This window comes from Aptenodytes patagonicus, chromosome 1 (genome assembly GCF_965638725.1).
Source record: "Aptenodytes patagonicus chromosome 1, bAptPat1.pri.cur, whole genome shotgun sequence".
NCBI lineage: Eukaryota > Metazoa > Chordata > Aves > Sphenisciformes > Spheniscidae > Aptenodytes > Aptenodytes patagonicus.
Window position 1 is genome coordinate 94444944 of NC_134949.1, and position 25613 is coordinate 94470556.

The 25613-nt window shown below is 45.3% G+C and overlaps 2 protein-coding genes across 6 annotated transcripts; both read left to right on the plus strand.

Moving 5' to 3' along the window:
• The first annotated feature begins 293 nt into the window (after positions 1-293).
• Positions 294-11693, plus strand: SLC19A2 (solute carrier family 19 member 2). The gene is made up of 6 exons (XM_076349386.1): positions 294-479; positions 589-1194; positions 3849-4080; positions 7692-7884; positions 8782-8923; positions 9141-11693. The coding sequence occupies exons 1-6, from the start codon at positions 294-296 to the stop codon at positions 9264-9266; spliced, it is 1485 nt and encodes a 494-aa protein (XP_076205501.1). The 3' UTR covers positions 9267-11693.
• A 1018-nt stretch (positions 11694-12711) lies between these two features.
• On the plus strand, positions 12712-25050 carry CCDC181 (coiled-coil domain containing 181). Of its 5 annotated transcripts, none has more exons than XM_076349338.1 (6): positions 12712-12918; positions 18650-18810; positions 19338-20315; positions 22710-22856; positions 23420-23574; positions 24183-25050. In XM_076349338.1, exons 2-6 carry the CDS (start codon positions 18673-18675, stop codon positions 24343-24345), a joined length of 1581 nt encoding a protein of 526 aa, XP_076205453.1. In that variant the 5' UTR covers positions 12712-12918; positions 18650-18672; the 3' UTR covers positions 24346-25050. The 5 variants fall into 5 exon arrangements, with proteins under 5 accessions (XP_076205453.1, XP_076205461.1, XP_076205481.1 ...); XM_076349346.1 differs by lacking the exon at positions 12712-12918 and adding an exon at positions 15475-15572; XM_076349366.1 differs by lacking the exon at positions 12712-12918 and adding an exon at positions 15650-15716.
• Positions 25051-25613: the final 563 nt, after the last annotated feature.

Below are 25613 nucleotides of genomic sequence, written 5' to 3' on the forward strand. Positions count from 1 at the left end.
TGCTCCGCTCCCGCCACAGCCCTCCCGCCCCCCGCTTCCCATTGGCCGGTCTTGCCGCAGGAGGCGGCCGCGCCCAATCAGAGGGCAGCGCGCAGCCCCGCCTCCCGCGCGCCGGCGAATGGTCTTTAAGAGCAGTGCCGCGAGCCGGCGGCCGGAGGTGCCTTTTGGGAGGCGGCGGCGGAGGTGACTCGGGAGGTGACCCAGCACGGGCCCGCGGCCGCCACCCCCCCCTCACCGGCCCCGGCACCGCGCCCGGCCCAGCCCCGTCCGGTCCGGTCCGGTCCCCGGCTGGCATGGCGGGGCCGCGGGGGGGCCGGCCGGCGCGGCGCTCCGCCCGGGCTGGCAGCGGCGGCGGGTGCTGCTGGGCGCTGCCCACGGCGCTGCTGTGCGCCTACGGCTTCTTCTGCAGCGTGCGGCCCTCGGAGCCCTTCCTCACTCGGTACCTGCTGGGGCCGCACAAAAACCTCTCTGAGACCCAGGTACTGCGGCCCGGGGCACCTCGCACCCACGCCTGGGTGTCTGTATTTGTGTTTTCTTTGCAGTACGCGGGTGCTGGGGGTTACCACGGTCTTTTTCCCCCCCCCCCAGGTGTTCAACGAGATTTACCCGGTGTGGACTTATTCCTACCTGGCACTGCTGTTCCCGGTGTTCCTGGCCACAGACTACCTGCGGTACAAGCCCGTGGTCCTGCTGCAGGGCCTCAGCCTCATTGTCACCTGGTTCATGCTGCTGTACGCCCAGGGACTGCGGGCCGTCCAGTTCCTTGAGTTCTTCTACGGAATGGGGACTGCCACCGACGTTGCCTATTACTCCTACATCTACAGTGTCGTCGATGTCAACCTGTACCAGAAGGTCACCAGCTACTGCCGGAGCGCCACCCTGGTGGGCTACACGGTGGGCTCGGTGTCCGGGCAGGTCCTTGTGTCGGTGGCAGGATGGTCCCTCTTCAGCCTGAACGTTATCTCCTTAACCAGCATATCCATTGCCTTTGGCACAGCGTGGTTCCTGCCAATGCCACAAAAAAGCCTTTTCTTTCATCACGTCTCAAGTCAGCAGCTCAGTTGGGAAATGAAGGTCATGGACTGTAAAAATGGATCGGCTGTCCAAGATCATCCCAACGTGCAGAGGGCACCCGGCTGGGAGGATGAGACAAAAGTTCCCTTAAACGGGGAGGGTCATTCAGCAGAGAAACAGGTGAGTTGTGCCCTGGGTTTACGTAAGTAGAAGGTGCAATACTGATGTGGCTGTCATGCATACGTACGTGTATATATGCATGCACATGTGCATATATGTATACAGCAGCAGAGATGTAATATGCAACAGCGGAAAGTATCCCTCTGCTTATCCTGCTTCTGTATTTATGGCACAGGAAAATTTATTCCTGGCTTCCTTTTGCTGATTGAGCATGGTAGGCTGCTCCCTAGTTTTTCTGAAGTTGTTCTGCATGTCTCACAACGCTGTGATTAAAATTCTCTGGGCATCAAATTGCCATTCAACAGTACAAAGTAAGGGACATCTCTGGGGCGCTAAAACCTGTGTATATGTCCAAATTCTGTGTGTGCTTCTGGATGGACCCTGTGACTTGCAGAAAAGAGGCAATTCTTCCTGCACTCATGTTTTGAAAACACTTGTTACTTCAACTGTTGTGCAAGTTGTGCAGAAATAGGCTGTGTAGTAATTGGGTTTTATCTTACGATCCTGGAAGGAAACTGCAGTAGCCCTTGAGAGCACTGACAGGCTGTCATTGATTAATTACAGAAGGACCGAATATGGATAAATCGCAGGAAACACCTTTGCATAATAACAGCTTAATGCAGCCCACAAGAGTGCCAAGGTAGTGCCCCAACTTGTGGCTTTTGTCAGCTACATAACCTCAAACAAAGACACTTGTATGGAAACAAGCGTGCAGGTGCCCTTGTTCGGTGGCGGGACGTGTTGGGTCCCACGAGGTGCCGAGTGGGCAGCCTCCAGTTTTGAGGCCCGATGCGTGTGTGCAGTTGCCTGCTGTGCAGGTGTCTGCCACGCTGCTCCAGATAATGCACGCGTACGGAGAGCCTGTCGCAGCAGGGGGATTCAAGGCCCTGGGGAGAGGTCAGCCTTGCTCCTCAGTCATGAGAAGGTTGTGCTCGTTCTGAGAACAAGCCAGAAGGTAAGCGCGCTGTTGGTTTAGTTAGCTAATGGGTATTTCACTTAGTAAGTAAGCCCCAGTTAGCTGGGTCGGGGGAGGCAGCATCCAGGGCAGCTTTCAGCTTCTTTCAGCTACAACTGGGAATTAAAGGTATTAACATTCCAGGGACCTAATCCTGCCCCATCCAGCACAGTCTTGTGTGAGCAAAAGTATTTTTAACTATGTTATACTTGCATGCTGAAGGGTATTTAAGACAAATTCTGTGCCAATAATGACTAAGGCATTAATATCACTTATCTGTCCCTTTTTATCTTACTCCCATCCTATGATAGGAGGGGTGGTTCCAAACTAATGGTGAATATTTTAAAAAAGGAGCAAGTACACTTGCATAAGTATCCAAAGTTCAGTTATACCAGGTGCTAAAAGCTGAGGAGCATTGGTGTGTCAACATTATTGCTCATGGAGAATAGTCTTTCCCAGGCACACGCTGCATGATTCCCCCAGGGAAAGGGCATACTGCCAAGAGCCTAAGTTGCTGCTGCTGACTGGAAACCACTCCGAAACTGGACATGCGATGACACAATGTGCAATAGCTCAGTCCTGTGACAGTGCTGTATGTTTTCCTGCAGGGAATCCAAGTTCCTGGGGGCTGGAGGTGCTGGGTGGGCCTCAGGGGCTCTGCCCAGCCTCACATGAAGTGACTGCTGTTCTGACTTACACAAGAAGGGTCTCACCTGTCTACAGAGACTCTGTACATGTGTGCATGCAGCAAACGTAATCAGCAGCTCTGTCTACAAAGTAAAGACATACTTGTTTCCTCTGCTGCTGTTGGCATAAAGTGTTTAGGAACAGGGCTGTAACAGCCTGTATGTAAAAAGCAATTTTTGTTTGTTGTCATCCCCTGTTGCTAGAACTGATCTATTTTCAAATTTTTTTCAAACCACTTCATGGGTCTGCCCCCTTTCGTGCTCTTTCTAGAAAGATTTGGAGGGGAAAGCTTCGCTTTCATCTCATGCCATTTATCAGAGCACTTGTACATACAGGAGCTGCCATTTGTGATAGCAGTGTCTGGTGGAAGTAGCTTCTGTTTCTCTTCAGATCCCCAGGCAACGTCTCTCACCTTCTCAAAGCCTTGGCAAACATTAACAGGGGTAGAGAGCAGCATAATGATATTGCTTCTCTGAATATTTGTAATCCCTACTACTAAAGAAAATTTACTTATTTGTGGGGAAATATACTCATCTGGTGGCTTCCATGTTCCCTGTGCTACCAAATTTGGCTGAATTTGGATCAGGGCTTAAAAGTGTCATTGATGCTTTTGCATTTATGATTTCAATGACTGGCTTCTGATCCTGTCTCATCGAAGTGGATATCGTGTCCTCTTCTCTTGTGTCTCTTCTCTCTGGTACCCTTCAGTTGCTCACAAAGTACTTCTAACATCTAGCAGTTACTGCTCTCTGCTTGAGACAGACAGAGATCGAGAGGGTGCCTGGGACTGAACCATTCTTCTGCACCTGAGGGGACGGCCCTGGTTAGGGCAGAGGCCAGCTGCTGCGACTGTGGCATGAGGAAGCTTTTTATTCATTACTCTGTGGAGATTTGTGTCCAAGAGTGGCACTGTCACTTGCCAGTGATCAGACCACTTGAAAGGGGCAATTTTGTGGAGCAGTATGAATATTTGTAAACAGAGACTAACATTTCTCTCCCCTTCCTTCTCCAGTCTATGCGGGAGCGGAAAGTAGACATTGTAAAGGTGCTCAAAGATCTCTGGCGGGACTTCCTGCAGTGCTACTCCTCCCAGACCATGCTCTGCTGGTCCGTGTGGTGGGCACTGTCCACCTGCGGCTACTTCCAGGTCATCAACTATGCTCAGGGTCTGTGGGAGATGGTGTTGCCTTCTCACAGCACGGAGATCTACAATGGCGCTGTGGAGGCAGCCTCAACGCTGCTAGGTAAGCTGCTGGCATAGCTCCCACTCTGCTGTGAGAGATGCCTTATGTCCCTCAAGGTCACCAGAGCACAGTTGGGAAGTGTTTTGCGTTCCCCCCATGCATGCAGGACAGGCAACCTCGGCATTCGGGGTGAGTCTTCAGTGACATGCACGGGTATGGTACTCAATGACGAGTTCGTTGCTGCATGCAGCCCTGATTCTTGTAATGCGGTGCTTAGGTGTTTAAAGGAGCCTCCCAAATCAATCTTGGTTCTGAAATATTTGGCAGAAGGCTCAAGGCACGTGGCTGACTGTGTGTTCTTGGCTGTCACTATGGCAGTGGGGTTACACTTGTTTTAACTGCTCAAAGTCAAGCTAAGGGTCCTATGGGTTTATTGCTCTTTGTTTCTCTGGCAGTGTAGGGAACATATGAAGGTTTTCTGTACACGCACAGCATGCAGTGAGCCACATTTAGTCATTTCAGCACTGTTAAGCAGAAAAGCTATTAAGATGAAAGAAGTTGCTTGACTTGAAAGGGACGTGTAGGTCAGTCAACACAAACATTTGTTTATTAAGTTGTTTAATACTGTTCCATTACCAGAACTAGGACAATACCTTTTTAATATAGCTAAACCCTTGCAGAGGCTTTCTAGGTGTTGCTGCAGTATGTTCCTTTTTGATGGAGTCGTCATTCCACCATCTGCTGTGGACATCACCTACCTGGGGGCAAAAGAAACCAAGGTACACAAACAAGGAAGGCTTAGTACTTTCTTGGGCATCCTCAGCCCCCTCTTGGAGTTCAGTGGGAAGCCGTGGCTGTTTTGTAGTTCTGAAAGGTGGTCTACCACCCATTGTTAGTTGGGTTTGAAACTGCCAGCAACTTGATTCTGAAGGCTTTGGCTCTTAAACTCTTTGGTGTGCTAAACCTGCACTTCAATAGTATGCAGTCATATACTGTTCCTCCACTCTAGCACGATGCTGTGACACTTATTTCTTGTTTGGTTTGGCTTCCTCTACCACCCTGCCTTGGTCCCAGGAAGGAGAAGAATCAGTATCAAGGGAAGGAAGACCCATAGCGTGGCCAAATGTGGGCAGATTTAAAAAGAAAAAAGGAAAAAGAAAAAAGAAAAAGGAGGAGTATTCTTCAAACCTTATTATGAACATCTTTGATATCAAGGTCCTTTTTTTTTTTGTTTGTTTTAAAGGCCTGTGAACAATGGACCTATTGGAAGAAAAGGTGGTTGGCACTAAACTCATGCAAAACTGAAGTTTTTAGTTTCCCATTTTGATTTTTTTCCTCTAGTATCATTTTTATAAATGGTTGAATGATTTTGGGTTGTGTTTTCTGAAAGCGAATTAGCCTCTGTCCCTGAACAAAAAACCCTTCTGGTTGACACAGATTCATTGCTTGGAACAAGTGAAGTTTAGTGAAGTAATAATCTCAACTTAAAGTTTGAAGTGTATAACAAGACTGGAAGGGACCTGTTAAGGATGAGCATCCAGTGACCCGACTTCCTAGGCACTAGTGCAAATGCTCTACTTCTGATTTCCAGTTTGAATTTATTAATGAGCAGTTTATTTATCTCTGACTTTATGCCAAGGCTGTATTTTTAGCACAAAATTGTCTCATTCTGGCCTATCTGTAGATACCTGTTCTTTGCTTTGGGCCAAAGAAGCCAAGCTTTCCTAGTTGTTCTTTGGTAAAGTTAAGCTCTTCGTTCACTTTGTCATCTTCCTAGCCTCTCTTTGTACCAAACCTGGTTTGAGTTGCATTCTTTTTGAAGACTGATGACCAGAGCTGCGCTCAGCTTTATTCAGTGAGGCCTCAGACTTGTAGAAGAACATGAACACTCTTCACTTTTCTCCCTTTACTAGAAATACCTTTCCTGGTGCATCCCAGATCTGATTTGCCATCATCATGGCTCTTAGTCATTCTGTGCTCAGTTAGGAGCAATGCTTGGCAACCTTCCTGTAAGATGCTGTTGCCATCCCTGCCTGTACCGGTGCTGCCCTGCAGAAGGGTTTGAGTATAGAGCGTGGTGACTAACGTGGCTGTCAGCTTCCTGTCCCAGGCAAGATAAATAGTATTCCTTCTAGAGAGGTCAACTGACTGTTAAGCTGCATCCCTGCACCTTCTTGGGAATGTGGCGATCCTTTGTCAGGTTCGGATGTGAAACCACTGAATCAGCTGTAGGTGTCTAATTGTGGGACACAGATTGTATATCTTGTCATAATTAGGTGTCGGGCTGCTATAACCTTGAGACATAGGGGGAATACAACTTCCTGAGTTGCCATGAGATCCCCAGAGAGTGATGTCTGTTCCCAAATTTCAGAATTGCTGAGACAGTAGAAAGAAGGTTCTAGGACTTAGATTCTTTTTGCATCTCAGGGTTTTGCTACTGGGGGAGCCAGGCTTTCAAAGAGCAAAATGTCAGTTGGGCAGTGTCACAGCAGGCACTGGAAAGAGTTTAGTGGGGGGAAATAAATTCCTTTCCCTTGGCATAGCTACCTTCTTCACTAGTCTGCAAGGTTGATGTGAGGTCTGACAGGGTTGCAGGCTTGTACACATTGGTAATGCATAAGGAGTCTTCATGTGCTTGAAGGATTTCTACGATGGCAGGCCAGCTGAGGGCTACAAAGAGCTTAGAGGTTGCACTGTAGCACTTCTGTACAGTGGTCAAATGCTGAATACAATCCTGTTTTTCAGAGATCTCCAGTAAAACTCCCTTTGTCAGTATGCTGTTTGTATAGTTTGCTGTGTACAGCAGCATCGTTATGCTGTTGGTTGCTATTTGACTTGTTTGCAGAACAAGGCCTACTTCAAATGGGAATTTTCTTGTAATATAATATGTATTTGGGCTTCTCAGTAGTTACAGCTGTGATAGGGCATGAAACACACCTTGTCTGCTTGTTGACTTGCATGAAGTATCACATGCTTTCTGTCTTGTGATCTGTCTTCTCTCCCCATCCTCCCTTCGTAAAATCCAGCAGGAGTTACAAACCTGTTCTGGCTGTAAAGGATTGTTCTTGCACGATCAACAACGCATGATTGCAGCTTGTGATTAGGTTGCATCCTGGGAGATGTGGATTTGGACTCCTGCTCTTACTTACTGTTACAGCCCAGCATGAAGATGACAGTAAATGTAGGTTTTCTGCCTCCTGGGAGAGTTCTCTAACAGCCGTGTATCAAAGTGGATAGTGTCTTCCTCCCTCCTGACCCTCTAAAGCACCACAAAATGATTAGCTGAGTGCTTTTGAGAACCAGGGTTTGCATTTCTCTGTAGCCCAATTGACAACACTGCTACGGTCAGGTGCAGAGGACTGAGTGGCAGTGGTCTGAGTCCTGGGGCTGTTGTGCTTCTGAAGCCAGGGGGGAGATTTCAGAGGCAGTCAGCATTGACTTTTTTTTTTTTTTTTTTTCCTTTTCTGTTCCTGTAAAAGTGAATGGGAGTCTACAGCAGGTTTCCAAGTGAGGGAGAGGTCAGGAAGGAGAGTTGCTAAGGTGTCCTTAGCACATTAGTGTCCTCCGCTTCAATCATGTTTGGCTATTAGGGGCTGTGCAGCTTCTAATACACAGTCTTCAAATTGTTCCAATTGTTATAAGTAACAGTTATGCTTTCCTTCCCCTCACAGGAGCTGTTGCAGTGTTTGTTGTGGGTCACATAAAAACATCCTGGGCAATGTGGGGTGAGGTGGCACTTGCCCTGTTCTCCTTTCTTATTGCTGCTGCTGTATATATCATGGACACTGTTCGTAACATCTGGGTGTGCTACGCGTCGTATGTTGTCTTCAGAATTATCTACATGCTGCTAATCACAATAGCAACGTGAGTAACTTTTTAATGTAAATTGCTGTCAAGGTTACAGCTGGTGTGAAAGCTGGCATATTTTCCATGTAACTAGGGTCTTGCCTACCAGGAATTTGGAAATCTGTTGCAAGGGTTTGTGTTGTGATTCAGGTTGGAAACAGAGGCACAGAGATATATTTGGCTGGCAGCCTGCCCAGGCTCAAAAGTCTAATGACACTGAAGCGACTATTTCTAAATACTAGATAGTGCTGCTTTCCAGGGGAATGTTTTTCATAAACATGGCTGGAGTGAAGTGTTAACAGATGAGGAGAGGACAATGCTTTGCCCGTGTTGAAGTGTCAATTTTCCCTAACCTGTAAAGAGGAAAACTTCTTCGATGTTATTTGTCACTTTGGGGAGGAAAACACAGCTGTTGTTGTACCACACATACATAATCGCTGTAACACAGCACAAGCACAATATGAGGGGAGACGCTGAAACTGGTAACCGCAAAAGGAGTTCTGGTCAGAAGGATGCGGGAGGTTAAGGACCACAGGGCAGTAGGCTGACGCTTTGAGACTGCTGACAGGTCTCTGGGATCAAAGAGTGCTGTGCCTTCTCTGTGTGACAAGGCCCTTTAGCTGCATTGGACAGGAGCACTCCTTCAGTAAGACTGAAACCCACAGAGCTCCCAAAGGTTTTTTTAGCCTTTTAGATGTCTCTGTGGGTCTCTTCTAGCCTCCGTGGTAGTCTGTCATGATCCTATTTAGAGAAGTACACTGCCAGTGTGAGGTAATTTAGCTGTGGAAAGTACTGGACCAGTCTATGTAACTCTTCAGGTTGCATAGTCTTCTCGTCCAGAGATGTTCCTCCTTTTTTTGCATTTCCCTGCTTTATCCCCTGTCCTTATGTTTCTGGACATCCCTTTCTTTCCAGGTTCCAGATCGCTACAAATCTCAGCGTGGAGCGGTATGCCCTGGTGTTTGGGGTCAATACTTTCATTGCCTTAGCACTTCAGACTCTGCTAACTTTGATTGTTGTGGATGCCAGCGGGCTTGGGTTGGACATCTTCACCCAGGTATGATAGGCTCTCTTAGCTTTACTGATGGGAGGGAGTAAGGTAAACCAGGCTGTATAGCTTCTCAGCCACCTGTTTCTGAGTCAGAGGTTTGCTGACAGAGAAATAATCACCGATTCCTGGTATTTTATAAGAGGAAGGGAGCTCGTGTATTAACCTTCTTGCAAATTTGGTAACTGCTTGGTTTAACCACTTTTTTCTTTCCCCTTTTCTGCAGTTTATGATATATGCTTCTTACTTTGCGGCCATCTCACTGGTGTTCTTGGGCAGTGGCATATACAGTATTATGAGAGCTTACAGAAGACAAGAGCAGATGCAAAGCAGATCTCCTGAAAGCCAATAGTGCACAAAGTGAAGACTCTCGGTGGCTACGTACGAAGATAGAGGTCTGGGTTTTTTAATCTCTGCCTTTTCTTCCCAAGGCAGTCACCTTAATGGTATTTGATCCATATTTATACTATATTAGTAGCACATTTTAGAAGGTAAACGTATTAGCTCTTATGTAAGTAAGAACAAATACCTTCTTTCTAAAATGCCTTTTGTTCTTCTGTTGCATATATGGGATGTGCAGCAAAGAACCGTAAGTTTTCTTAAAGAATGAAAGCCTTGGGAGGTTTTAGTCTAAAACTGTGCATCTAGAGGCTGCCATTGAAACGGCAGCTTCATGATTGTCTAGTCAACTGCTACTCTCTGTCACTGAGATGCTGCTGCAGGGCAGAAGTGGGGGCACACTAACAGGCCTCTCTGTGGAGAGCCCCAGGCCTGGGGCAGGAGGTGGCCTTAGGCCTGTGCTCTGCAGTGTGGCTCTCCTGTCCCTGCCCCGTGATGCTGGATGCTCCATTTTGAGGACTAGTACACTTCCATTTCTGCACATGCACATGCTTCCTTGAGTTGCTTGTACTGTTTCTGCTGTTCCTGTCTGTCACCCCTGCTGCCAGAGTTTTCACCATAGCTGATCATGGTGCTTTCCCAAAAACTTAACTGTGGCCTGGGGCAATTTGTGACGCTGGTGAATTGGCTAGCAGTGCTACTTTTGCCATGAAGGCCTGTGCCCAAGGGTCTGTAAAGCTAGAGGGGAAGCTTAGAGGGAGTTTAAGTAGACAAAATGCAAATCTGAGGGACCCTCGGTCATGCTTGCCTTTGCCCTTTAGGACTGCAGATTCCTGTGATTACAGGAGTCGCTGCCTCATAATCCTGGGGGCTGGGCTATTTCAGTGGGACGGTGGATGTTAGTATAGCACTGAGAAGGAAGGTGACTTGCAGGATTTTAAGCTATTCTTTGTGACCTTGGAGAATTGTGACTCTGGTGACTAAATAGACACCTTCAGTTATGGTAGTTAGCAGGATGACTGCCTGAGGCTTTGAAAAATGCTGACTTCTGGTCTGTCAGTTTTTCCCCTTATTTTAGAATGCCTTTATGCTTCTGTTGCGTCTCTGTCCACTAGTTCTACCTCTTCTTTCCACCTAAGCAAGACAATGAATGTTTGGAGTGGGCAGCTCTTTTATTTTGTCCAGTCTAAGCAATTTGGGATTTGCCTCATACCTGGTTTTTAAAAATAATTTATTTTTTCCAAATTGCTTCAGCACTGGGAATGAGTTGCACAGAGTTGTCCTGGGCTTGGGCACCTGGATACTCAGGCACAATGACCAGTACAGCAACAGATATCTGTAGTATACTGTGGAAATGGCCTATGGACTGTCCCTGTTGCTGTGCAGATTGTGGTGAGTTTAAGTGTACAGGAGAACTGTCAAGGGAGAAGATGCAATGCAGTGTGCTTCCCTCCATGCCTTCTATCTGCGTGCTGGTTAGAGCTTCTTCCAGTCAGAGCCTGAAGAAGCAGCTTTGGTTCATTGCTTGCTTTTAGTGCCATGGAGACTTCACAGCATTGGGGTTGGGAAGGCTTCTCCCCCCTGGCTGGGACAGGTAGGGCCTTTCTCATCTCTTCTGTGAGCCTCAGCCTTTACCATGCAAGGTGAATGATTGCTGTGTTTGGGATGTGCTGCTTGGGGTCTGGGTAGCCCTTCCAGGCTGGCTGCTCAGGGGAACCCACTCCCCAAAGCTTCTCTGTGTTTGCAGCCTGCCTCCTAAAACATCCCCCTAAATGTAGGGGCTCAGCTGTACTGGCATTTACACCTGTAAACTTAACTGCCTTATCCTGAAATGGAAACTTGAAGCCACCCATGTATATATTCCTTTCTTTACTGTTTTTTTGTTTTTAAAAAAATAAAATCTGAAGCCATGAAATGCTAGCTGACGAGCTGTGCTGGGAAAGGGATAGTACGTGCACGTCCTGCATATCCTGTCCTTTGGGTTCCTTGGTCTGATGGCATTTGCAGCAAGGCGCGAGGAGTGGGTGTACAGTACTCGTGTCAAGTGACCAAAAGAAGCAGCTCAATTTTAATCGTACTTTTCATACAGAGAACAAATCTTTCATGGGGAACAACCCAGTTATTTAAAAGCAAGTCAAAAATTAACTAAAGAATTACAGCAATAACAATGGTTTTTCTACCAAAATAATGAAACTGCGGCAACTGCAATAGAGAGGCATGCTACACTGCGTACATCTTCAGGCCTATTAATGTATGGAAGCCACACCTGGATGTTGTTCAGGTTCCTATGCTGTGCTGTTGCTGTGGTGATGAGGTGATTATAGAGCCTGACTGGAGCTGTACGCAGAGTTACTGATGCCTATGAAATTCTGTAAACGTGTTGACGTTGTTGGTTTCTAATTGAATAGCTATTTTTGTTAAATAAAAATACTCTGAGTTATCCTGTGTGTGGCCAGTGTTTGTTTTGTATTTTGATACCTTGCTAATCCACAGCACTGCTGCTGCAGTCGACTAATGCAGGTTGTTCTGAGCATCTTTGTTACAAAAGGGGGGGGGGAAATACAGGACAAACCAAATCTTAAAGATGATAGTTGACTGTTTTGTGTAGGTTTGCAGAATTCTGTGCAAGTGTATTGGACCTTGCACTGAGGAACCTTAATTACTGAGCAGTTCAGAAATACCACTCTATAGTTCCAGTGCAGACTGGTCCAGTGGGGGAGAAAATTACTTGCTCATTGGTGCAGGGGAACCCTGGTCAGGAAGCATCAGTCTCACTGAGGGTGACTGTAAGGAAAAGCAGGCACAGGTTTGCCATGCAGGAGGACCTTTTTATTTAAATCAACCTAATAACAAAATTGAGGCCTTAAGGAAGAAATGCTGTAAACTCCCCATCTTGGCACACCCACACTTGACTGCCTTGGAAAGCTCTCCCTGTCTTGTGCTTCTAGGAGAGATGGCTTGTACCTGATAGTACAGGGTGGGCTGGAGGTGAAAGTGCTCTCTGAATATCTGCTGCCAGTTTGATGTAGTTTGGTGTGGGTAGTAGCCCAACAAGCCCTTTGCACAACACCAAAACCAAGAGAAAATGGGTGGTCTGGGGGGAAAGGGAGGTCTAGGAAAAGCTGCCATTTTTACAAGCATTGCCTTGAGAGCTTTATTGCTGAGGCAGGAGTGGTAGAACTGTGAGCACGTCAGGCTTGCTCTGAATTTCATTCATCTGCCTTGTCTGGGTGAATACAGGAGTCAGCTGTGCAGGGATGAGCTTCTTGGCAGTGCGGGGGTTTAAAATCTCTGCTTGCGTAGGGCAGGAAGGTAACTAGTAGCTCATACAGGTATAGCATTACCCTTTAAGGTGGATTCAAGTGTTTCACATCTCTGGTGCTGTGACAAGAATCCTGAAGCTGCTCTTGCCTGCAAGCAAAGCAGGTCCACGTGAACTGTAGCAATCCTCTTTGCTCCTCCCATCACATCCTGCCACGCTGTGTACAGCTGAGAGCACTGAAAAGGGACACCCAGCTACTGTCAAGGAGCTGAATTCCTGCATTTGCAAAACAGCACACGGTGCAGTTTGATGGAGATGAGATAAATACTACGCACAGCTGGGGTGTCTCCCTGGGACGCTGTGGCTGGTTCTTTGTTCCAGTTGGTGCCGGGGGCTGCTGGCGGTGAGTGTTACCACTGAATCTGTGTATCCTGCACTGGCTTGCTATGATGCTGGTAGGATGTGGCACAGTTCCTGGGCTTTAGGATCGCTGTTAGGGGGGAGAGGCCAGGTGCTGGGCTTGTTCTGTCCAAAAGGTTAGGAATAGTAAGATCTGCCGGAGGCTGCTGTTTCAGGAGCAGTACCTACTGCTGTCCCCCTGGGCTAGCACTGGCTGTGACAGCCCACCAAGGCATGGCAGGGTTACTCAACCACGCTGTGGCTGCGTGCATGTGTGAAACAGCCGGCTGCTCTGGCAGTGCTCTCAGAGAAAGGGAAGGGCTCTGTGTGGAAGCAATTACGTTTTCTTCTCTATCGGTGTGACTGTAGCCAAGTACTGGGAAGGAAAGAGGGACTTTGGTTATGGAAGGGGCAGGAGATTGGGAGCTCTGGACCCTGTTCCCAGCAACTCTTGACAGCGTCAACTGTTTCCTGCACAACATATAAAAGGTGCTAAGGTGCTTGTTTAACATTGCTCTGGAGGTGTTACGCAGCCTTTCTCTGTCAAACATACTTGCTCTGCATAAATCAGTGTTACCTAAACACAGTGTCTGATGCATTAGTGACATAGAAAAGAGCAACCAACATGTCAGGGCCTGTCCTTGGAGCCTTGTACTGCTTGGCTAGTGTTTCCGTTGCGATTTTTCATGACTGTGTTCTGTAGCTCCCTCACAGATGGGAACATCTGAAAACCTAAATTTAATGACATATGGGTTAATGAATGCATGCATGAATTTGGATTGACCTTAAGATATCATTACATTATCATTATCAAGCATCACTGCTCGATCTTCTACCAACGGGGTCTAATCCTTTTCTTACAATCACATGGATTTGTAATTAGTCGAATAAAGCATCTCTTGTGAATGAAAGAGGTAGCACTGACTTGTTAAGATGAAGGGTAGTCTTACGATAAAAGCAGAGCATGAAGCTTTGGTACCGTGCCCAGTTCTCTTTGTTTTAGTCTGCTGTGAACTTGTCGAAGCCACCTGTCTGTGAAATGTGGAAAATCAGAAGTTCAGTGTATTGTCTTCAAGCACAGGATAACTGTGTGACCCTGGGTGAGGTCAGTGGTTGAAGTTTTTCCAGGTACAGTGGGAACCATTGCTGAGCAGGTACCTGAGTGTTATCTCAGGTAAATATCAGGGAGCCCTTCCAACCCACCAAAACCAATGTCAAACCCCGTATCTCTTTCTGGCTGTATGGTGTGGGATTAGCAGAAACCCCAAGGTCATGGAGTCCAACCTCCTCCTGTGATGTGTGGCCTATGATGACAGCTGTCTTCAGAGACCTCCTGAACCCCACCTTGAAGGGGTTTAGCTTTCTGCCCCGTGTTACTTTGAGCGAAAGGGTAACTCTACCTGCATTACTCTGAGAGTTATCAGTGCGCTGGCTAAATTTATTCACGGCTGTTTTCTGACCATATTTTCTTTCATTAACATTAACCCTTTAGTGCAGGGGGTGTGCTGCCCTGTGGGGTGCATGGCCTTCTGGTGCATTTGTAGACTGTCATCCTTCACTTTGCTGGGCCACTGTATTCAAAACTGGGGGCCATGGCTGTGTGGGGGACAGTGTGACGGGCGCCACGTCAGTGCTGCCAGCAAGGACAACTCCTTCCCTCCATCCCGGTGGGGCTGTGCTGCCACGGCCCAGGCCCACGTGCCAGCAGGAGGGCTGAGGAGGGTCATCCCCCAAAATGTGGTGCTGGGAAGCACCACGTGGCGCTGCATGAGCCTTGGTCACCCCGGTGGCCGCTCCCTCCACCTTTCCAGCATCACCGGAGGTAAGTTAATGGCCTCCATTGTGTTTTGTGGCATAAAGACCAAGGATGAAATCCCAAACCCCGAGGAAGGACCAGCCTTGGTTCAAACTACACATCCCAGCTCCACTTCTTCCAGCCCTGCATGGCGAGGGGAGCAGCCTTGGCTCCAGTGCAGAGGGCTGCTGGCAGCGTGGGGTGCTTCCCCTTGCTGTTTGATGGCTTTTTCCAGAAGGGGATTTACTTGGAGTGGTTTTGGTGGCTTTTTTCCTCCTCTTTTCCCATTTCAAAGTTCTGGGAGTGATGTGTGATTAATGCAGAGGAGCACCTCTTTGGAGATGGAGATGGTCATCTTTATTAACGAAAGCTCAAATTTTGACACCGCTAGCTTTCGGTCTGATGAAATTGCTCGTCACCAGCCCGAGCTTGAATAATACAACACAAAAACTGCCGAGGTTCAGGCTGCTCCCAAACAAGTGCGTGATTTAATGGCATGAAAACGCTTTCAGCTGGGCAGGGAAAGGCACCTGCCGCGCTGCTGCCCCTCTCTGGGCTGTGCCCCCCCCCCCCGTGTTCTGCTTTGCTTTAATTTCCGAGCGTTAAATGAAACGTTGTAACGCAAAGGGAAGAGAAAGCGCCATCTCCTAACGGGCCCTGAAAATGGGGGACAAAGCCGGGGGGGGGCGCTGCCCGGAGGCCCGTCTCCACGGCAACGGGGCGCTGCCGCCTCGCGAGCGCGCCCATGCCCGCGCCCGCTGCTGCCTCGGCGCCGGCGGCAGGGAAAAGGTGCGGGCGGAGCGGGACGGGAAGGAGTTTGGCCCTCGGGGGCCACCGTCGGCGGTGACCGTTGCCGCAAGAAGGTGAGCGGGGGGTGCGGCCCCCGCTGCTGCCACGGCAACGCCGCCGGGCGCACCGGCGGGGCGGGGCGGGTCTCGGCGGGCGGTGGCGGCGGCACCTCGTCCCCCGGGTCGGGGGGGGCAGCGGCGGGACCCGGCGGGGCCGCGGTGAGCTGGGTGACCGAGGCAGGCGGGGCTGGCTCCCGCGGGGAGCTGGTAGTGCCGGTGGGGCGAACGGCGGCCGCACCTGCCGGCTGGGCCCGGGGCGGCCCCTTCGCGGGAGGCTGCCCCGTCGGCCCGCCGGGCTGCACACGGCCGGCCCTTATTCATTACGGCCCGGTGAGAACCTGCTTCGCCTGATCGCGGGAGTTGGTAGTAATCGCGGTGGGGCACCGTCTGTAGGGCCGCTCCCAGGCGGCGCGCCGGGGAGCGTGGTTTGCCCGTCTTCACAAGCAGAAGCTGCCCGCCTTGGAGCGCGGAGCCGGGTGCTGCTGGTCCCGCCCGCGGGGCTGCGCTGAGGGCCCGCCGAGGGGCTGGACGTTCCCCACCGTAACCGTGTTGGGTTCGGGTTTATGAATCTGTGAACATTGTCTGTTTTGGTACAAAGGGGCAAAATAACAAAAGACCATCGCCGTATCCTTCTTTTTTTTATAACTGTGCCTAGCCTGTGCCTGAATATAACCCCGCAGCGGTGTTGTTAGGCTTTGCAGAACAAGTCAGTCACAGCATACACCTCGCCCGCCCCCCTCCCCCCCGTTAGAATAGAAGCAGGTGAAAATGAAGACTTGAGATTTTGTGAATGTTTTTGGTCCCTGTTAAAGTTGAAGCACTTTAATCTTTACTTCATAAGACCCTAAATAGAATAGGAGCTGATTGTGGATTTTCTGAAACAAGGTCATTAAACTGAAATTACCTCTTCAGCCATGACTACTTTACATTACAACAGAAGAGGCTGATTTTTATGTTGCTCCCCTTTATTATATGTATCCTAAATAAATGGAACATTTTTCAGTATTTATTTTGAGTGTCATAGACTGACGTGGGTGTGTTTTGTTAAAGGCACAATTCAGCTTTGTAGCTTTTGTGTCCACGTATCATAATGATGAAGAAGTTAAAGAGAAATAGTTCTTTTGTGCTGAATATGTACTAGAGCAAAGTAACTTCCATTAAGAACCCAGGTACATGTCACCACCCAAACCAAGGATATTTGTGAAGGAAGGGGCATTTCCAAGCGAAAAGGATTATATGTCGTATGAGAAGAGGTGCAGGAAAAATATGATGGAAATAGACATGGTGCAGAAAGCCAAGACAACAATCTGAACAAGTTTGAGAATTTAAACTCAGAGAAATCTGGAGTGATTCTCGTGGCAAGTGATGGCTAAAAAGAAGTGAATTGGAAGAAAAAAATGCCAGATTTTCTTGAACAAAATATGGATCAAACAAAAAGAAGAGCTTTTATAAAGTTTGTATACAAACAAGCTTGGAACAGTGCCCAGCTTTATTACCATTCTTTCCTCTTAAACAAATCTTGTCTAAATTTTGAGGTCTAAAAGAGCAGCACTCTCTGTCGAGCATGAAACGCAGAGTTTTAAGAAGTGGAGCTGGTATGCATGTGAGTAAATAACAGAAACCTCTGAGATCCTCATCAGAATTTAAAACAAAAGCTTGAAGGAATTTAAGCAGCATCTTCTGGATGGAAGGGTTTTTACAAAATGCATGACAAAATGCTTAGATTGGGAAGTACAGGTTCAACCCTTCTTGTCTGGAAGGGCAGGATGGTCACACAGCAAGAGCTGTCTTGCTGTTCCAGGGCCATGCCAGGTCAGAGCTAACTCTTACATCCCGTATTGTGTTGCCATATGCTAATGCACGTACCGGGATCTTTCAGTATGTTGTAAATGACACAGATTTGTCCTACTAGAGAGACACTTAGAAGTGGCACCTTCCAGCCTACAGCAGAGGGTGCAAAGAGAACAGGAACTTTTGAATAATCAACATTTCCTTCTTTAATGTTGCTTTTGCAAACAGTAATAAACAAGTTAGGGAAGGAATGATGAGTGGCTAAAGCTGTAAAAAGAGCAGAATCAGCTGTCTAGGCTGATGTGCGTCTCCACATGTCTTTAACCCTTTTGTGTCTTTAGATGGAGACCGATGCCTTCAATTGAGTGAGCTGAGCTGAGGGGTGGCAGGCAGTCAGCCTGGACCCCCAAGCGCTGGCATTTAAGCAGTCCATCAGGAGCTGTTGGCACCTGTGTGCTGTGCAGTCCAAAGGTTGTTTAAAAGATTCAACCCTTATAGTGGCTAATCTTCAGTTTTGTCATGAATATGACTCTGTTCAGTCTGATTAACTGGCTACTGAGTATTTCCCATTGTTCTCCTCCTCAAAAATTCAAACCAGAACGGAATCCTTTTCCCAGCAGTTTCAACTGGTGTCTGCGTGACTTTCTTTACCCCTAATACTAGTGGAGGTGATATGGTTTGAAAGCTAGCTGCTTGTAAATGTTCAGTCACTCTAGCAGAAGGTTCCTATCAAGAGTGCGATGAATGTCTTCTCATTTTAATACATCATTATGGGAAGCTTTTTGATAATTTGATCTACTGTAAGCCATGGCATGGATCTTCTTGGACTTGTGCATCCCACATCTTTGCAATGTAACTTTAAACAAGTAAGATTTCTTTAAAGGAAAGTGGGCCAGGCAGATATAAAACAGCAATGTAAAACACACCTGGGAGCAATGAAAGCTGGTAGTACTTCTAATAAACATAAACCAGCAATCTCTTTGTTAAAGGATGGGACTAACACTGAAGAGATCACGAGTGCTCATCTTGGCTCTGTCAGAGACTCGTTGCAAGACATTGAGTAAGTCACCTCGGTTTGCTTTGACTCAGATCTTCCCCTAGCAGTCGGAGTTGGAAATGCCAAAACCATTCATGTTTAAAAACCATTAGTGATCCTTAGTTCCGAGGTGCTGTGGCACTGTATGACGTGGTTGTATTGATACTGCTCACAAGCTTGATCTGGGTGACATAAGAGATACCAATGTTCTATATTTGTGTGTCACTAGAGTTTTAAAACAATTTTTTTCCTCTCCTTTTTATAGTATTGCTCTAACGCATCACCAAAATGAGCGAAAAGGAAGACCAAGGAGATCCAGCAGATACGGGTGATTTAACAGAAAGTGGAGAATATGAGGATGACTTTGAAAAAGACCTCGAATGGCTAATTAATGAAGAAGAAAAAGAAAACGTTGGTGAAAGAGAGGTATTTGTTAAATTAAATGCTATTTGTCTTATTTAGAAGACAAAACTGAGTAATATTTGGAATCATAAGCACAAAATTCAATATGATTTGAAATGTGTAGGTATATTCACTGAATTTTGACAAGGAAGGTTATTTGGAATTATAGTGAAAAATAATTCAGTGAACTGGTTAGTTTGGTTATAATTGCCTTAAAACAAAATTCAGTGTTCATTGAAAATAATATGTTTGTTTCAAAAGTACTTCTGGGTTCCTTTAAGTGTTTGTGCAACACACGTTCTGGTTTTATGCTGTCACTGATCGCTTTACTGTGCAAGCCATGGTTAGTTCAACTTTGTGCAGATGTGAACATGGAGAAACTGCAAGAGAGTTGTTAGTGCCAAAAAAGCTATTAGTTGACATGCACTATTTGACAGCCTGTTTTAGAATTAGAATAGTTAGTACTGCTCTTCTCTCTCGCTATTTCTTTTCTCTTTCTCTGATACTGTTCTTTGTTGGGAGAATAGACTAGTTTATTTTAATTTTTTTAGAATCCTGAAAAAAATGAAGAGGATATTGAAGCACAAATTGTTAAAGTTGCGGACAAGTTTGAGGAAGACAATGAGGAAATGGAAGAAAATCCAGATCAGGTTTCAGAGGCAGATGTAGATGCAAAAGTGAGACCCTCCAATGAAGAGAGTTTGGAATCCGGGTCTGATACTAAACAGGGGGACCGTGTATCTGATACTGATAGTGAAAGCTCTATCCAGGAATCCAAGCTGGAAAACCAGCAGGAACTGGATGAGGAAGAGGATGAAGAAATAAAGCGTTACATCTTGGAAAAGATTGAAGAAGCCAACAAACTGCTGGAGAATCAAGCTCCCGTGGATCAGAACAGAGAACGGAAATTAAAATTTAAGGATAAGTTGGTGGATCTTGAAGTTCCTCCTCTAGAAGATGCTGAAGTTTGTAAAAGTGACCTTGCAAGAGGAGATGATGTTTCAAATAGGCTATCTCGGTTGCATATTTCTAATGAAATGGGACAGGAAAACACATCACTTTCACCACATGCTGGCAAGGATGAGGAAGAGAAGGATGGTAATATCCTAGTGGAAAAAGATGGGAAGTTTGAACTCTTAAGTTTACGTGATATTGAAAGCCAGGGCTTTTTGCCCCCTATAAGTGTTTCTTTTACTGATATTGAAACTCAACATATGTCTCCAAAATCTTCACACTACGGTCCTTTTGGCACTGTCTCTGGAGTGAAGGAAGTACCTACAGTAAGACCAGGAGCACATTCTTTTTCTCCTGGTGGAGAAGAGTGTGTGTATTTCCCTAAGCCTCCGTCTAACCCTAAGCGTCGTCCAAATTCTGCTATCAATGCTGCAAGAGGTCTGGGAAGACGGAAGACTCCGCAGAGAGTGCAGTCTGCAAATGTGCCCGTGAGAAGCTCCACTTACTGTCTTTCTCCCAGACAAAAAGAATTGCGGAAGCAGTTAGAACAAAGGAAAGAAAAACTGAGGAAAGAGGTAAAGATATAGAGGCAACAAGTAGATCACAGTGACCATCCTGTTCCTCTGCTTCACAGAGACCATATACATGTTCAGGGCATTTACTCCATTTTTCCATGATAAAAGAGGCAGCAATAACAATAATAATAATGATAATTCTCTGGAGTTTGTACAGAATCTCTCAAAACTCCTTTCCTTAAAAGAAAAAAACCCCACAGAGTGGCATAGGCTCATGCCTTGCTTACAGGAGAAATCAAGTATTTATTTTAATATATCCTTCATAAATAGGCCTTCTTCTGCTGTATTGTACTTACTGCTTTTGCTTATTGACTCTCTTTCTACCCAGGTTCCATTACAGGCCCAGTGTTTACTGGAACGTAGCACATGGTACCGCATCTCCACAGATTACACTGCAATGCAGGAAGTTAACATTAACCACAGTAATGCAGGTGCACATTTGGGTGCTCATGAAGTATGTAATAGGCAATTATCATCTGGGAGAGCGTTCAGTCATAAAATAAGGTTTACACAGGAGAATGACTGTGAGAACTATGAACAAAGCAAGGTGTGTTTAACATGTATGGAAGATACAGCTGACTTCAGAAGTGGCATGCCTTGCTGCTTGTGTAAGATGCATGCAGGTGAAGTCATGTTGACCGATAATTAACTGGATACTTTTTTCCTGTAAAGGTTTTGCATGGGTGAGTGTTGTAGTAAGTTTTCTCAATGAGTTTGTTGCAAAGTAGGTTTTTTTCCCCTTTCTTTGTTAATTGATACTACTTTTCTACTTTTCCTCTTACTTGGTTTTACCTGGGTGCTACACAGAGGACTAAAAGAAGAAAAGATTCCCAATACTGAGGTTATTCTTCTTGTATCTATAAAGGGCAGTAATTCAAAAGAAAAAAAAAAATCTATTTTAGAAAATAAAATCAGTACTTTAGGTATTACTGGCAAAAAACCCCTTTTAATTCTTTCTCAGCTCCTTAGTCAGAAAAAAATAATATTTAATAGAGAGTCAGCCTCTGACAGCTGTAACAGGAACTTCAGAAATCTTTACCAAAGATTTTAAAAACTTCAATGTTTTTCTTCGCTTTGCATTATGATGATACAAGTACAAAAAGGTAACTTACTATGTATGTTGCTCTATAAAAAGAGCATGAAGCATCTACTGTTTTTCTGTGCCACGATGTTCTAAGTAAACTGGCTGAGTAGCTTCAAAGGTTGCTTTCTGTCTGTGGAAATAGGTCTAGCTTGCTTTATTTGAAAAATTTGCTGAGGCTTAGCTCAGTAACAAGGCGTATGAAATGTGAAGAGTTACTGATGTTTCTTTGTACACACAAGACTAGATCTCTTGACACCATACTCTGTGTCTTTAAAGTAAAAGGTAGTGTGGTGGAGGTAAGGACGGTCATTTTCCTAACAGCGTGTGCTAAATCTCTTCCTCTGTTGGCTGACTTATGAAAAGGTAAGAATGTGTTATTTCTTCATTCTTGAATGGAGTTCTTCCATTCTGTGATGGATTTCACAGGCGTGAAACATTTCTTGACATTACTGGAATCCATCCGCTTCATTTTGGTGGGGTTTCTTCCATTTCAGTAAATTACAAATTGTAAATTTGGAGGATAGTCTGAAAGTGGTGTGTAGGTGCAAGGAACATCATCTATTCGCAAGAAGAATAGATTTCTCCGAGTGTTGAAATGAGTGGGGATTGTAGCTTTTGTGTCAAAGAGAATCAAAACCTGGTAAAATGTCCTCATCAGCTTTCTGAAGTGTTGTTTGAAAACCTTTCTCCTCCTTGTAGATACTTGTCGTTAGCTAAAATGCAATTAATAATTACAAAAAACTTCTCAATTTTGTAAAAATGAGTTCACTTTGTAAACTTGAAAAAAGTCTGAAGCTATTAATGCTCCTTAAGTAAATACATTACAACTTTATGTCCAGAAAAAAATCCTTATTTATAAGGTAGTGCCTGCAGTCCATAGGTAGTTAAATATCCTTTAGGGTTTAGTAGTCCATCAAGCCTGAGAGTTTCATTCATTTTTAAAATGCATCAGTTTAAACTGATTTTAAGCCAATCAATCAGAGCTATTGGGCAGGCTTAATTTTAAAGTCTTGACCTATTGAAATGTCTGTGAGTCGAGATGCATCGTGGAAATGGAGGTAATCACAGAAGGGGTTAGACTGAAAGTGTCTGAATGTAACATGAACTGCAGAAGCGCTCAAACTCGTTTCTTCCTAAAAGTAGTATCAACTATGATGCAGTCGTTGAGTATTCCTGTTTCATCAGTATTTTTGTCTCTCTCTCTTATCACTCAAATGGCTTATTTATTGTCTATTGTGACAATGAAGGCCTTTGCAGATTAAGACGATTCTCTTAAAAACTAAGTTTATTCACGCTTCATTCCATTCAAGGAAGAAGAAAGGAAAAGGGAACAAGAAGAACAGAAGAAAAGAGAGAATGAGATGGTTTTTAAAGCTTGGTTACAGAAGAAGAAAGAACAAGTGCAAGAAGAGAAGCGACTTCGTCGTGCAAAGGAGCTAGAAGACGTGAACAGCAAAGTAAGATCTCCTTCATGTAAGACTGGGATCTATAGTGCTCTGGTTTGATAGGAAAACCAAATTCTAAGCATATGAAAATTTACATACGCTTTACATACGGCTTGCGCCGTAGAAGCTGCATATATGAACTTAATAGCTATAAAATCACAGGAGATACAGGAATGCTCCTTTTTATCAGGGGAGTGACTTGATGGAACCCTGCAGTGAACATGCAGCCAGAAAACCCTTTGAAGTGTATTCCTTACCATCGGAACTTGTTGGCAAGCAGTTAATGTGTGTGACTTGACCAAAACCTGAAGATTCAGATGCTCTGTTCTGAAGTTCCTCTGCCTTCTAGCGATGGGCTTGAGAAGCTAAATTCAGTATTTTTTTAAAACATACCGCTTTGAATGCTTGCTCATGTATATATTCCATGCCAGATTAGCATATGCTCTAGTTTGCTTATAAAGTATGTTTTGTGGATGGGAGATGCCAGCAGAGTTCAAAAAATTATTATAACATGATTAATATAAAGGTCATTTAATGATAAGCCTTGTGTGTATATGTATTCTTTTTTTAAATAGGAAAGGAGCAGGAATCCAGAAGAAGCCTTCAAGTTATGGCTTAAAAAAAAGCACCAAGAACACATGAAAGAAAAACAGATAGAAATTTTGAGACGCCAAGCTGAGGGAATTGCCTTTTTTCCAAGAACAGAGGAATGCAACAGAGCCTTTAAAGAGTGAGTAGGGTCATTCCTAGGGAATCATATTTGAAAATTTCGTAGTCTATCAGCTTACGACTGTAGTTATTTCATGGTACATCTTTACTGCTCAAGTCCCTCCCCCCTCCCTCCCCCCCGCATGAATATGCCCTCATAAACTTATACTCTAGTAGAAATACATCAATTCCTTGATGTTGTTTGTTCACTGTTGTGAAATTACTTGTCAGAACCTGAGCTGAAATAGTGAATTGCTTCCGCTGAAAAAGGGAGATCCTTCTCCCCTGCCCCTTTTTGCCTGTTCTGGAGCAGGCTTGGGTTGATTCAGTTCATTAAACAAGCAGAAAGTTAATCCAATAAAATGGATTCAACTCGAGCCTATGAGTTGAATCAGCTCAACAAAAAGGGGGAGGTGAAGGTGAGTGCAGAAGCAGGAGAATTGGGATGGAAAAGTAGTGCTTCCCATGTTTAGGAGTGGCAGGCTTTTAGACTGGCTCAGCCATGACACCTAACTTTATCCTACAGGACAAGGTGCCTCTAGTTAAATGGGGACACGTGTCTTTGAATGGATGACGTAAAACTTAGAATTGCAACTGTCAGTATTTCTAGTCCCGTTTCTCTCTCCACAGATGGCTAAAAAGAAAGAGAGAAGAAAAACGAGCAGAAGAACTAGCTGCTAAAGAGCGAGCAAGGCAGCTTAGATTAGAAGCCAGAAGAGCAAAACAGATGCAGAACATCCGCTGCATTAGTTCAGAGCCCAAATCCTTTCGCTTCACAGACCATTACAGTTGAAAGTTTGACATAACCGCAGAGTTCTTGGTGGCAGCCCTCTTAATTTTTATGGCTTGAGCTTTTGCTCTTTACAGCTACTGTTTGTGGTGTTTTTAAAGCTTTCAAGCAAATCTAACAATTACCTTCACTGACCGTGATGTTACTATCTATTTATTTTTAATTTTGTTGAAAAGCCTGCTTTTATGTATAACTCAGGGAATCTTCTTGGTTTGACCAAATTAAATGAGTGTGAGATCTATATGCGAGGGTGGCAAATACACATTCCTGTCTTTAAAAGGCACTTTATACTCAACTCTACCCTGAATTCCTGGATGCAGGCTATTATGTAAAATGTTGAATTTTTGCTGGATTAATATTGCTGTTTGCTGCTGCTTGTGATGAAGACTGTACAAGGTGTTATGCTGTTGGAAAATGCTGTTTCTTGTACCACTGTCCATTGATCTGTTGACCAGCTGTTAATTCTGGCTAGACCGGAGGACTATTTTCTTTTAGTTCAGGGAAAGTGGTCGTTGAAGGCTAACATGTATGTGAACGTGCAACAGTTTTTGAAACTTATTTCTGTGAGTCATATTCAGTAGTTTTCTATTCCATGAAACTAAAAGGTTGTGTGAATTATGACCTTTACCAGTATCAGTGAAGCTGGATTCCTTGTATACATGTCCATGTTTGCTAAATTAATTACAATAAACTACATCACCTTACCCAGCTAAACTGTGAACTTTTATCAGAGAAAAGTGCTGAGGTCACTCATGAAATCATAAAGTTAGTGGAAGATGAGGAACATTCTGTCCAGCTATGTGTCCAACAGATTTCATGATCTGGCATCGTTCTTACATTTTTCCACATTCAGAGTGTTTTCTGAAAGTACTGTAACAGAAGGAAGTGTAGTAGATGCAAAGCAAATTTGCCATTAGTATTTTTCTCGTACCATTTTGGAGTTAGTTATAGGCATATTGAGAGAGTACTGGTGTTTGACTGGAGGGTGCTGTGTTGCAGCTTTTACCAGCATAGATAAAGGGCATGGATGTGAAATGAAAATTTCACATGCTACTGAGAAACATGAGTAACAGGTGCCTTCCTCCTTCCTGTACCTTCTGGCACCAACGGCAAGAAATGCTTCTTGTGTCTTGCAAGCAAATGGAGGTGGAAGGTTGGCAAAGGTTCACACTATCTCCCTAACTGTAGTAAGTTACAAAAGAAGTGCTTCTTGGTTCGCTACCCCAGACCAGTAGAGTGACAGGTTTTACAGTTCAATGCCATATAGTTCC